The sequence below is a fragment of the Passer montanus genome, unplaced genomic scaffold (assembly GCF_014805655.1).
Source record: "Passer montanus isolate IOZ18808 unplaced genomic scaffold, ASM1480565v1 scaffold59, whole genome shotgun sequence".
Classification (NCBI taxonomy): Eukaryota; Metazoa; Chordata; class Aves; order Passeriformes; family Passeridae; genus Passer; species Passer montanus.
Window position 1 is genome coordinate 369,428 of NW_024370926.1, and position 13,238 is coordinate 382,665.

At 69.2% G+C, this 13,238-nt stretch overlaps 1 protein-coding gene across 1 annotated transcript; it reads right to left on the bottom strand.

The window, feature by feature from the left end:
* Positions 1-1,632: 1,632 nt before the first annotated feature.
* Positions 1,633-12,852, bottom strand: LOC120510542 (zinc finger protein 865-like). Its single transcript, XM_039726456.1, has 11 exons — positions 12,260-12,852; positions 11,435-11,543; positions 11,089-11,202; positions 9,652-10,556; positions 9,166-9,566; positions 9,016-9,071; positions 6,286-6,381; positions 5,803-6,124; positions 4,393-5,758; positions 3,788-4,295; positions 1,633-1,730 (listed from the first exon to the last, which is right to left on the bottom strand). Exons 1-11 carry the CDS (start codon positions 12,755-12,757, stop codon positions 1,633-1,635), a joined length of 4,473 nt encoding a protein of 1,490 aa, XP_039582390.1. The 5' UTR covers positions 12,758-12,852.
* Between the last annotated feature and the right edge of the window lie 386 nt (positions 12,853-13,238).

The following is a 13,238-nucleotide window of genomic DNA, read 5'->3' on the forward strand; positions in this document are numbered from 1 at the left end:
AATCCTCCTTTCACAGCATGGGCCGCTTCCCACTCACACCCTGTGCCATTCCCAACCCATTCCTGGGCAGGAGCAATCCAAAATGTGCCATTCCAAACCCTGTGCCATTCCCAACCCATTCCTGGGTGGGATCATCCCAAAATGTGCCATTCCAAACCCATTCCTGGGCAGGAGCAATCCAAAATGTGCCATTCCCAACCCATTCCCAGCTGGGATCATCCCAAAATGTGCCATTCCAAACCCATTCCCGGCTGGGATCATCCCAAAATGTGCCATTCCCAACCCATTCCTGGGTGGGATCATCCCAAAATGTGCCATTCCAAACCCATTCCCAGACAGGATCATTCCAAAATGTGCCATTCCAAACCCATTCCCGGGTGGGATCATTCCAAAATGTGCCATTCCCATTCCCATTCCCGGGCAGGAGCTCCCAGAAGGGCCCCGAGCCCTCAGGGACCCTTGAACCCTGCCCTGGAAGCTTTTGCTGCCCCTCCAGCTCCGAAGGGGGGATGCCCTGCTCCTCCCAGGGCTCCTGCTCCCGTTTCCTGCAGTCTGGGATCTCAGCTGCTCCCCCAAAATCCCTCAAGGTCCTGAGATCCCTCGGATCCGCTGAAATCCAGGAGCAGGTCCCAGCCAGGTGCCAGAACTGCCAGAAATGGGTAAAACCGAAACCCCTTAGGAAAACCCAGGGGAGCAGAATTCCTGCTTCTTTGCGCCCCCCGGCCTTCAGGAGTTCTGCTCCCTGATTTTTGGCAGCACAGCTGCTGTTTCCCAAAGCTGGGACTGCCTTGGCAAAGCTGCTGCGGGGGCAGAGGCGCCGAGTGACCCCCGAGGATCCGGGAAAGGAGGGAATGTCCTGGGACCTGCTCCCCCCCGGGCAGCCTGGGGGTCCCGGGTGCCAGAGCCCCCCCGGGCCCGCAGGAGCCACGTCCAGCCTCTCCCTCCCTGCGGGGCCCAGCTCCAGCATGGAATTCCCACATTTTCTGGCACTGAGGAGATCCGGCCCCAGCTCCAGGATGGAATTCCCACATTTTTTGGCACTGAGGAGATCCAGCCCTGTTCCAGGAATGGAATTCCCATATTTTCTGGTGCTAAGGAGATCCAGCCCTGTTCCAGGAATGGAATTCCACATTTTCTGGTGCTAAGAAGATCCAGCCCCATTCCAGGAGTGGAATTCCATATTTTTTTGGCACTAAGCAGATCCAGCCCCGTTCCAGGAGTGGAATTCCCATATTTTTGGCACTAAGGAGATCCAGCCCCAGCTCCAGGATGGAATTCCCACATTTTCTGGCACTGAGGAGATCCAGCCCCAGCTCCAGGAGTGGAATTCTATATTTTTTTGGCACTAAGGAGATCCAGCCCTGTTCCAGGAATGGAATTCCCATATTTTTTGGCACTAAGCAGATCCAGCCCCAGCTCCAGGAGTGGAATTCCATATTTTTTTGGCACTAAGGAGATCTAGCCCCGTTCCAGGAACAGAATTCCATATTTTCTGGCACTGAGGAGATCCGGCCCCAGCTCCAGGATGGAATTCCCACATTTTCTGGCACTGAGGAGATCCGGCCCCAGCTCCAGGATGGAATTCCCACATTTTCTGGCACGGAGCAGATCCAGCCCCACGAGCTCACGTCCTTAGGGCACCTCAGCGTCCCCGCCCCCCGCGCGCTCCCGGCTCCGCTCTAATTTCAGGAATTTAATTGGGAGAACGGCTCCCGGCCTCGTGATCCTGTCTGAAAGGGGAAAGTGGAACAGGAAAATTGGGGGATGTTCCCGGGGCCGGCGCGGCGCCTCCCGCCCCGATCCGCGGCTCCTCCACGTGCGCCCCGGGCACGTTGAGCGGGGACAGCCCAAAAACGGCACCGGCGCCGTCACAGCCGGGGGTGGCACCGAGGTGACAGGGTGACACCGCCGGGCCGCCAACGGAGCGCTGGCAGCGGCCCCAGGCGGGGTTTGGGAACGTTTGGGGAATATTCCTCCTGGAAAGGGCCGCCCAGCCCTGCGGGTCCAACGCCGCGTGGATGTGGCACCGGGGACGGCGGCGGCGGTGGCCCTGGGGACGGGCGGCCATCGGGGGTCCCATCCCGGTTTCCCCAGCGCGTCCCCCCCTCGCTGTGCGGAGCCTGTCCCCATTCCCGCGGCAACGCCACCATCCGTCCCCTCGGTGACACCGGGGGACATTCCCAGCGCTGCCCGGGGACGGGGGCAGCGCCCGGGGCTCCCCGCAGGGACCGGGGGCAGCTCTGGGGCTGCGGGAGCCCCCCGGGGATGGGGACCCCCCACCCCGAGCCTCATTTGCATTTTTTACTCATTTGCACATTAACTCCGATTTTTGGTGATTGTTTATTTAGGGGAGGGGGACACCGGGGGGACACGTGGTGGCTCCTGCTGTCACAAGAGCCGTGTCATGGTTCTGTCACGACAAAGAGCCCAGAGGAGCGCCCTTCCTCCTCATTAAAGGGAATAAATAGAATGGAAATAAATAGAATTAAATGGAATAGGAAGAACGTAATGGAGCAGGAGAACTGGACTAAGCAGAAGATAACAACTGGAACAACTTAAATAGAATAAAATGAAACAGAAAGGATAATGAATGACATAGAAAAAAAAATAAAATAAATAGATTTAAAGGAACTTCTGGCTTTGAATACGAACACGGGCAGGGCACTGGTGGGACCGGGAAATGTCCCTGAGGGACATTCCAGGACCCAAAGGTACTTCAGAATCTGAAGAGAACACGGAGAATCATCCCAGAGGGATTTTCCAAGGTCCGAAGCCACTTCGAGGCCCCAGGGGACACAGAGAAGCATCCTCGGGGTATTTCCCAGGGTCTGGGGGAACTGGGAAGCACTGGAGGACATTCCGAGGTCCAACGGGACACGGGAAGCGTCCTGGAGACTTTCCGAGGTGCGAAAGGCACATGGAGCAACGTCCCAGAGGGACTTCCCAGGGTCCAGGGGACATGGGGAACATTCCGGATACTTTAAACCCAAAGGGAACCGGAGACACATCCTGGAGGGACTGCCCGAGGTCTGAAGGGACACGGAGAAGTCCCTGGGTTCCAGAAGCCTCCAGGTGGCCCCGGGGGAGGCCGCGGCACCGGCGAGGTCACATCCAGGAGCACCGGGAGACCCCGGCTAGCACCGCTCCCCCGCCGGGAGCTCCCTGTCCCCGAGGGGCTCCCCCGCCCCGAGCAGGGCCCTGGGCTCCAGGGGGGCCCTGTCCCCAGGCACGGCCCCATCCCTGCGGGGCTGCCTCTCCTGGAGCAGGTCCCCATGCCCACGGGGGTCCCTGTCCCTGTCCCTGAGTGAGTCCCCATCCCCATAGGGCTCCCTATTCTTATCCCTGTCCCTGAACGAGTCCCCATGCCCACGGGGGTCCCTGTCTCTGCCCCTGAGTGGGACCCCGTCCCCACGGGGGTCCCTGTCCCTGTCCCTGAGTGAGTCTCTGTCCCCACAAGGCTCCCTATTCTTATCCCTTTCCCTGAGCGAGTCCCCATGCCCATCCCTATCCCTGAGCGAGTCCTCGTTCCCACGGGGGTCCCTATCCCTGTCCCTGAGCGGGTTCCTGTCGCTGTCCCCATCCCCGCGGGGGTCCCTGTCCCCACGGGGGTCCCTGCCCCTCTCCCTGTCCCTGTCCCCGTGGGGTTCCCTGTCCCCGTCCCTGTCCCTATCCCTGTCCCCACAGGGTTCCCTGTCCCTATCCCTGTCCCCGCAGGGTTCCCTGTCCCTGTCGCTGTCCCCGCAGGGTTCCCTGTCCCTGTCCCCGCGGGGTTCCCCGTCCCTGTCGCCGTCCCCGTCCCGGTCCCCGCGGGGCGGGCCGTGCCGCCGTGTCCCGCGGTGGCAGCAGAGGCCGCGGCGGGCTCCGGGGAAGGGGCGGCGGCCCGAGTGCGCCCGGCGGTGCAGCCAGAGGTGCCCGCGGTGCGGGAACACGCGCCCGCACTCGGGGCACGGGTGGGCGCGGTGGCTGCGCAGGTGCAGCTCCAGGCTCTCCCTCCAGCTGAAGCGGCTCCCGCAGCTGCCGCACACGAAGGGCCGCTCCTCGGCCGGCCCCGCCGCGCCCCGCTGCTCCCGGTGGTCCCGCTGCTCCCGGTGGGTGGCACCCCCAGCCCGTGGCACCCCGGTCCCCGTGGCACCCCCAGCCCCAGGGCCCCGTCCCTCACCCAGGCTGGCCACCAGCTCGTAGGTGTCGCCCATGACCTCCCGGTGCAGCGCCCGCTGCCAGGGCGCCAGCAGCGCCCACTCCTCGGGGGAGAAGTGCACGGCCACCTCCTCGAATGTCACCTCGGGGGACACCCCCTGGCAGGGACAGCGGGCGCTCAGGGGGGCCCGGGGGGGTCCCCCAGCCCTCGGCAGGGCCCCCGGCCCCCGCCCCGGCGGCCGCCGCGCCCCGAGCCCCGCCCGTGCCGAGCCCCCCGGTACCGGTGTCCGCTCGCAGATCCCCTCGCCAGGCTCCCAGCAGCGCGGGGGGCTCGGGGCCCTTGCCCAGCGGGTCCCCGGCGGCGCAGGGCGCGGGCAGGCCAGCGCCGTGGGTGCGGCGGTGCCGCAGCAGGTGAGCCTTCTGGCTGAAGCCCTTGCCGCAGTCGGCGCAGCGGAAGGGCCGCTCCCCGGTGTGCGTCCGCAGGTGCACGGCCAGGTTCACCTTCTGCCGGAAGCGCTTCCCGCACTCGGCGCACGCGTGGGGCCGCTCGGCGCAGCCGTGGGGACACTCGGAGCACGCGTGGGGACACTCGGAGCACGCGTGGGGCTGCTCGGCGCAGCCGTGGGGCCGCTCGCAGGGGTGAGGATGCTCGGCACAGGTGTGAGGACGCTCAGCACAGGCGTGAGGACGCTCAGCACAGGCGTGAGGACGCTCAGCACAGGTGTGAGGATGCTCGGCACAGGCGTGAGGACGCTCGGCGCAGCCGTGGGGACACTCGGCGCATCCATGGGGCTGCTCACACGTGTGGGGCCGCTTGCTGCAGGCGTGGGGCTGCTCGCAGGGGTGGGGACACTCGGCGCAGGCGTGCGGCCGCTCGGCGCAGGGCTGTGGCTGCCCGCAGGCGTGGGGCCGCTCACAGGCGTGGGGATGCTCCGCACAGGCGTGGGGGTGCTCCGTACACCCGTGGGGGTGCTCGGCGCAGGCGCGGCGCTGCTCGGCGCAGGTGTGGAGCCGCTCGGCGCAGCCGTGGGGACGCTCGGCACAAGCGTGGGGACGCTCGGCGCAGCCGTGGGGACACTTGGCACAGGTGTGCAGCTGCTCGGCACAGCCGTGCGGCCGCTCGCCGCCGTGGCCCGGCCGGAGCCCCCCGTGCTCGGCGCAGGCCTCCCCGCAGAGCGCGCAGGGAAAGGGGCTCCCGGCGGGGTCCAGGGCGCCGGGGGCCTGGCCGGGGGTCCCGGTGTGCACCCGCTGGTGCACCCGCAGGGACAGTTTGCTCTTGAAGCGCTTGGGGCACTCGAGGCAGGTGAAGGGCTGGCGGCCCAGGTGCGTCTTCTGGTGTGCCAGCAGGTTGGGCTTCTGCGCGAAGCGCTTCCCGCACTGGGCGCAGGCGAAGGGGCGCTCGCCCGTGTGCACCCGGTAGTGCGTCACCAGGTTGCCCTTCTGGTTGAAGCGGCGGCCGCAGACGCCGCAGGTGAAGGGCCGCTCACCTGTGTGGATGCGCTGGTGGGTGGCCAGGTTGGTTTTGAGGCTGAAGCGCTTGCCGCAGGTGTCGCAGCGGAAGGGGCCGCGCCCGCCGGGGCTGTGCCCGTGCCGCGGCGGCCGCTCGCACTGCGCCAGGCCCCGCCATCCCGGTGGTGCCGGGGCCCCGCGGGCCGCGGGCGGTGCGTGTCGCGGTGCCGCAGCAGGTCCCCGCGCAGGCAGAAGCCGCGGCCGCACTCGGCGCAGCCGTGCCGGGCGCGGTTCCCCCGCCGCAGCTTCTTGTGCCCCAGCAGGCTGCGGCGGTGCCGGAAGGACCTGCCGCAGGTGCCGCACAGGTACGGCCGGCCCGCCGCCGCCTCGGGCCCCGGCAGCGGCCCCGGCACCGGCCGGGGGACGAGCCCGGTGCGGTCCTGCCGCTCGGGGTCACGGCCGCCGGAGCGGGGCACAGCGGAGCCCGGGTCACGGCGTCCTCCGGTGTCGTCCTTGCTGTCAGAGCCGCTCCAGGCACCTGCTGGGGACACAGCGTCACCGTGGGACAGTCCCGGCCCCAGGACCACCGCTGCGACCCCGTGGGGACCCCCAGCCCAGCCCAGCCCAGGGGGTGACACACAGGGCAGCTCCTCGTCCCCCGGCCCCCAGGGGTCCCCGCGGGTGTCCCCGGTCACTCACAGCTGTCGCTGGTGTCGCTATCTCCGCTGTGCCCCCCAGCGCAGGGAACCCCCCCGTGCGACTCCTCCTTCATGGGGGGGAGCTTGGAGCTGGGGTCTGTGGGGGAGAGAGGACCCCCAGTGCCCCCGGGAGGGTCAGGGTCACCGGGACCCTCACCAGGCCGGGCCGTGCGGGGCCGGGGTGCCCGGGACTGTTATTGCCCACAGCCGGGACCTGCCCGAGCCCGCCCTGCATGCACGCAGAGACGGGCTGAGCCCTAAGGGGCCACGGGCTGCAGAGCCCGCTCGGCCTCCGGACCCCCAGCTCGGCCCCCGGACCCCCAGCTCGGCCTCGGGACCCCAGCTCGGCCTCGGGACCCCCGCCGTGCACCCAGACCCCCGGCTGAGCCTCAGACCCCCAGCCAACCCCCCAAGCCCGGCTCAGCCTCCAGACCCCCAGCTCAGCCTTCAACTGTGTCCCCAGTCCCGTGGCACCCCCAGCCCTGGGCACCCCAAGCTCCGTGACACCCCCAGCCCGTGGCACCCCCCGCCCCGGGCACCCCCAGCCCGGGGCACCGGGGCCCGGGCGAGGGGCGGCTCTGCCGGTCCGTGCCGGGATCCGGCTCCCTCCCCTCCCGGCGCGGCCGCGATCCCGCCCCGCTCGCCCCCCCGGCAGCGTCACCCACCCCCCAACAGGGGGGACACGGCCCCGCCCGAGGAGCCGGCCTGGTGACCCCCGGCCCCAAGGGTCCCACACCGGCCCGGGACAGGGACAGCCCCCCACCCCTGTGCCCAGACTGCCAGAACACACCCGGGTGGCACCGGCTGTCCCCTGGCCGGTGGCACGGTGTCTGTGTCCCAGTCTGTCCCCCCAGTTACAGCCCCAGCGTGAGACGCCCCCCAATCTGTCCCCAGGGAGCACCGGGGGCGCTGGTGCCACCCCCGAGGATGTGACAGTGACCCTGGGGTCGGCCCGGTGGCCACCCTAATGCTGAGCTCTCACCTGGTGTCCAGGTGGGGTTCGGTGGTGGCAGAGCACATCGGAAGGCTGGCACTGCCACTGGCACTGTCCTGGCACATGGGGTCCCAGCCTTTCCCAGGGCTCAGGCCAGCACTGGCACTGCCACTGTCCTGGTGGCCCCTCGGCCATGGGGTCCCAGCCTTTCCCAGGGCTCAGGCCAGTGCTGAGGCTGCAGAGAACCCCCTGTGTCCCCCCACCCCAGTCCCAGACAGAGCACCTGGAGCCCCAGAGCCATCAGAAGCTTTTATTTTAAATAACCTCAAAAAATAGAATTGCAGAGAGCAGAGCTGGGGAGGGGGCTGGAGCGGGACCCCTGCCCAGCCGGGGCTCGGGGGTGGCTGTCCCGGTGTCGGTCCCGGTGGAGGATCCCATTCCCTTCGGGATGAAGCAGTGGCAGCTCCCCGCGGTGTCTGTGGCCACAGCTCTGCCCCAGACCTCTGTCACACCGGGGGGACAGCGAGAGGCCACACAAACCCAGCAAAGCCCCCCGTGCCACTGGAGCCCCCCACCACCACCACAACTCCAGCTGCAGCCCCGCAGCATCACCCATCCCAAATCCGGAGTATTGAGTCCCAAAGCGCGCAGTTACCCAGAGCAAGCAGAAGCACAAGCTGCCCCCCATCCCCCCGGCTCCGGAGGCTCTCCGGCCCCTCTGGAAGCAGAGCTGAGCCCTTCCAGGCCCTTCTCCTGGCTGTCCTCCAGCGTGCTCCCAACTCCCCCGCGCGGAGCTGCGCCGGCCCCGGTCAGCCCGCGGCAGGGCGGGCCCAGCACGCCCACCCCAGCGTGTCCTTGGGGAAGAATTGCAGAGAGCAGAGCTGGGGAGGGGGCTGGAGCGGAACCCCTGCCCAGCCGGGGCTCCGGGGTGGCTGTCCCGGTGTCGGTCCCGGTGGAGGATCCCATTCCCTTCGGGATGAAGCAGTGGCAGCTCCCCGCGGTGTCTGTGGCCACGGTTCTGCCCCAGACCTCTGTCACACCGGGGGGACAGCGAGAGGCCACACAAACCCAGCAAAGCCCCCCGTGCCACTGGAGCCCCCCACCACCACCACCACAACTCCAGCTGCAGCTGCAGCCCCGCAGCATCACCCATCCCAAATCCGGAGTATTGAGTCCCAAAGCGCGCAGTTACCCAGAGCAAGCAGAAGCACAAGCTGCCCCCCATCCCCCCGGCTCCGGAGGCTCTCCGGCCCCTCTGGAAGCAGAGCTGAGCCCTTCCAGGCCCTTCTCCTGGCTGTCCTCCAGCGTGCTCCCAACTCCCCCGCGCGGAGCTGCGCCGGCCCCGGTCAGCCCGCGGCAGGGCGGGCCCAGCACGCCCACCCCAGCGTGTCCTTGGGGATGCCAGCCAGCCCGGAACAGGCTGGAAGGTTCTGGAAGCAGACAGAGCCCCTGAGGGCTCCTCTCGTCCCAAGTCTGGCTCCAGTGGATGCAGCTCCACCGTGCCCAGCTCTGGCTGGTCTGTGTGGCCGGAGCCCACGGCAGATCCGGCTCCAGCGCTGGCTGCTCCAGCCCTTGGGGTCTTCCTGAGCCAGGAATGTGCCATGTCCCAGCCTGGCTCTGCTTTGCCCCACAGCCGCGGCTGGGGGCTCCTCCAAGTCCCAGTGCTGAATCCAGCTGGCAGTGCCACCTTGGCGTTGAGCCCTCGGCTCTGTCCCTTTGGCTCTGTCCCCTCGGCTCGGTCCTTTTGGCTCTGTCCCTTTGGCTCTGTCCCCTCGGCTCCATCTCCTCCAGGCCCACCGCGGGTGCCCCCGGGCGCCGAGGGCCGCTCCTTGCCGGGGTGTCGTGGTGGGGTTCTGGTGAGGGGGCTCACAGGCAGCCGGGGCGGGGGGTCCTGGTGGGGGGCTCTCAGCGGGGGCGGCAGGCAGCCGGGGCGCTGCCGGGGCTCACAGGCAGCCGGGGCACGGGGCCGGTTTCTCCTCGCCGCACTCGCGCTCCGGCGCTCCCGGCGCTCGCTTCTCCTCGAAGGCGCGGGCGCAGCCGCCGGCCTTGGCCCAGAGCTGCCCGCGGGGCGGCTCGGGAGGGCGGGGGGCCAGACAGGCGGCGCAGCACTCGGCGCCCGGCTCCGCGGGGGGGGCGCCGGGGCACGGCTTGTGCCCCGCGTGGCTCTTCTGGTGGGCGACGAGGGCGAGCCAGAGCCCGAAGCTGTTCCCGCACTGATTGCAGATGAAGGGCTTTTCCGGGGAGAGCACGCCTTCCCCCGGCCCCGGCTGCGCCCCCAGGGGCCCCAGGAGAGGGGGGCCGGCGGCAAAGGGCGCGGCGGGCGCCTCGGAGGGCCGCAGCAGGGGCACCTTGGGGCAGAAGCCGTCGCCGCAGTGGGCGCAGGGGAAGGAGGGCTCACCCGGGGGCGGGGGGGGGAAGCCCTTCTCGGGGCACGGGAACAGCTCGGTGCCCTCGGGGAGCTTCGGGCGCGGCGGGGGCCGGGCCGCGCGCGGGGCAGCGGCGCTGGCGGGGGATGTGCGTCTTCTGGTGGGCCTTGAGGGACACCTTGTCCTTGAAGCACTTGTGGCACTGGGCGCAGGGGAAGGGGCGCAGGTCGGTGTGGGTGCTCTGGTGCGTGACCAGGTTGGTTTTCTGGGTGAAGCGCTTGCCGCACTGGGCGCAGGCGAAGGGCCGCTCACCTGTGTGCACCCGGTAGTGCGTCACCAGGTTGGTTTTCTGGTTGAAGCTGCGGCCGCACAGGAAGCAGGAGAAGGGCCGCTCGCCCGTGTGGATGCGCCGGTGCGTGATGAGGTTGGGCTTCTGCCGGAAGCTCTTCCCGCACTCGGGGCACACGAAGGGCGCGTCCTCGGGGCAGCCCCGCGCCGGCGCCCGCGCCCGCGCCTTGCCCTCCTCGGGGTGGGCGCCGTGGATGCGCTGGTGCGCCAGCAGGTTGGCCTTCTGCGAGAAGCTCTTGCCGCACTGGGCGCAGGGGAAGGGCCGCTCGCCCGTGTGCACGCGCCGGTGCGTCAGCAGGTTGGGCCGCTGGCTGAAGCTCTTGCCGCAGTCCCCGCAGCGGAACGGCTTCTCCCCGGTGTGGATGCGCTCGTGCGTCACCAGGCTCTGCTTCTGCCGGAAGCCCTTCCCGCACTGGGCGCAGCGGAAGGGGCCGGGGACGCCCCCCTGGGCCCCCCAGCAGCCGGCGCGGGGGGCAGGGGGGTCCCGGGGGGGCTCGGGGCCGCGCTGCCCGCCGGGGAACCAGCGGCCGGAGCTGCCGCCCGCGGCCGGGAACAGCTCCAGGGAGCCGGCGCCAATCCCGGGCTTCTCCTCGGGCTCCACCTTGCTCACCCGCCCGGGCTCCACTGCACCGGAGAGATCCCGGTGTTATCCCGGATCCCGGAGGATTCCGGGCTGTCCCGAGTGGGGAGGACCCGGGCCCAGCCCCCCTTTCCTTGTGGGACCCTCACCGCTGAACCACGGGGACATGGGATACCCCAAAGGGCATCAACTCCCCAAGCCTCTCCTGGTGTGTGACACCCCAACGGGCCCCCGAACCCCAGTTTGTGACACTGAAGTCTAAAATTGCCCAAACTGGCTCAGAGTGGCAAGAACTGGTCTAAAATGGCCAAAACTGCCTCTCAAAACTGGCCCACAATGGGCACGAACTAGCTCAGAATTAGCACAAACTGGTCATGAACGGCTGTGAGCTGGCCCAGGATGGCCCAAAATGGCTGAAAACTGGCCCAAAATGGCTGAAAAAGGTCTTTAAACTGGCTCAGAACAGCCCCCAGCTGGCCCCAAACTGGCCCGGAATGGCCCCGAAGAATCGCAGCCTGCCTTTTCCCCCGAGCCCCCGCTCCCAGTGCTCCCCCAGTCCCACAGGTCCGGACTCACCGGCGCAGGGGCTGCCCAGGGCCTTGGAGTCCTCCGGGCCCGTCCGCGCGGCTCCGAAGGGCTCCTCCGGCGGCTTCATCCCGAACAGACCCCCCGGCTTGAAGAAGCGGTACCCTGGGGGAGCACGGGCACAGCTGGCACCGAGCTGCTCCCGGAGAGCCGCGCTCTGGCACCGGGAGCTCCTCGAGAGCCAGCCTCCAGGTGAGCTGGGGCCATCCCGGGCTCGGGGGTTTTCCTGCAGCCTCTCCCATCGCCGGGAATCCCCAGAACGCTTTCATCATCCCAGTTCAAAGTCCCCACAAAAATGCACCGTGCGGAAAATCCCGCGCCAGCCCCCTCCCCTCACCTGTGCAGGGGTCCGAGGGGATCTCGGCGCCGACGGCATCCAGCTGGGCTCCGGCCCGCGGCGCCGGGCTCAGCCGGGAATACGGCAGCAGATCCAGGGCGTGGGCGGGCTGGGGAGGGGGCAGCGGCTCAGCGGCATTTTGGGGTCATTTTGGGATGTTTGGGGACCTTTCCCTGGCTTTGGCCACGGGCCAAGGACAGGGATCGTGCCCCTACTCCTGCATCCCAAACGTGAGGTTCCTTGCTCCAGGACGGAGCCCCCATCCCTGCCCCCCAAACCAGACCCCCGCTCCCCAAATTACATCCCCATGGCCCCCCAAACCAGATCCCCGCTTCCCCAGCAGCTCCCTCCTCCCCAAACAAGATTCCTGCTCCCCCAAACGAGACGCCCAACCCTCTGCTCCTCCAGACCAGACCCCTGCCCCCAAACCAGGTCCCTGTCCCCCCCATCCCACTGCCCACCCCCCAGACCAGCTCCGTGTCCAGCCAGGACCCGCACCGAGGCAGGAACCTTTCCCGAGGAGCCGGTCCCGCTTTTCCGGGGACACTGAACCCCCCAGGTCCCCCGTGCCCTCCCGGACCCCCCTCGTGTCCCCAAGCCCCCCGCAGCCCGGTGGAGGCAGAGCTGGGGGGTGCGCCCCCCCCGCGCTCCGGGACTTCCCAATGCGCCGATTTCCCAAAAAAAACTCCTGGGGGGCTCATGGGGTTGAAGAAAAAAATCACCAGAAAAGCCCCCGGGGCCGGGAATCCCCCCAGGAACCCCCCAGGGCCGCGGGCGGCGGAGGAGCGGGGATCCCCCGGGAGATCCCCCGGAACCCCCGCGTACCTGGGGCGCGCCCCCCGCCGACATCGCTGTCCCGGGCCCTTCCCGGGCGCTCCCGGGCCCTTCCCGAGCCCTTCCCGGGCCCTTCCCGCGGCTCCCGGCTCTCTCCGGCCTCTGCCCGGCCCTTTCCTGGTCTCCTTCCGCCACCGAGTCCCTCAAATGGCCGCGGCGGGGTCCTGGGAGAGCGGGAGAGCCGGGATGAGAGCGGGGCGGGGAGGGGGCGGCGATGGGAATGGGGATGGAGACGGGAATGGGATGGGAGTGGCAGCTGGGAGCAGGGAATGGCTCCAGCACGGAATCGGCTTGTCCACCCGGGAATGGCCCCGGGGGCCGGGAACAGCCCCGGTACAGCAGCGCCTGGAGAACCGGGAATAGCCCCAGGAGCCGAGAATAAGGGAATAGCCCCAGGGGCCGGGAGTAGCCCCGGTATGGCCTCGTCCTGCCCGGAATAGCCCCGGGAGCCGGGAATAGCCCCAGGGGCCGGGAACAGCCCAGGCACATCCCCGCCTTGGCAGTCAGGAATAGCCCTGGGGCCCGGGAGGAGCCCCGGCGTGGAATCACCTCATCGGCCGGGAACAGCCCCGGGAGCCGGGAGCAGCCCCGGGAACAGCCCCGGGAGCCGGGAACAGCCCCGGGAGCCGGGAGCAGCCCCGGGACCGGGAGCCGGGAGTAGCCCCATAGCCCCGGGAACAGCCCCGGGACCGGGAGCAGCCCCGGGACCGGGAGCCGGGAGTAGCCCCGGGAGCAGCCCCGGGAGCCGGGAGCAGCCCCGGGACCGGGAGCAGCCCCGGAGCCACGGGACCGCGCTCCCCCGGGCCCGGCGGCTCCTGCGGCAGCTGCCGGCGATCCCGGCTGTCCCCGGAGCCGGCCGCGCTGGGGGGCTCGCAGTGACCCCCGCGCGCCCCAGCCCCGGCTCCCTCCCGCGGGAGCCCCGGACCCGCCGCAGCCACGGGCGCCCCCCCCCCCCCCCCCACCAACACCC

Coding starts and splice junctions, on each gene's coding strand:
- LOC120510542 (XM_039726456.1), bottom strand. CDS start 12,757: ATGTGCCTGGGCTGTTCCCGGCCCCTGGGGCTATTCCCGGCTCCCGGG. Junction 11,203..11,434: donor CCCCTCGGACCCCTGCACAG/GTGAGGGGAGGG, acceptor GTGCTCCCCCAG/GGTACCGCTTCTTCAAGCCG. Junction 6,382..9,015: donor GGCGCCCGGGGGCACCCGCG/GTGGGCCTGGAG, acceptor TCTCCCCCACAG/ACCCCAGCTCCAAGCTCCCC.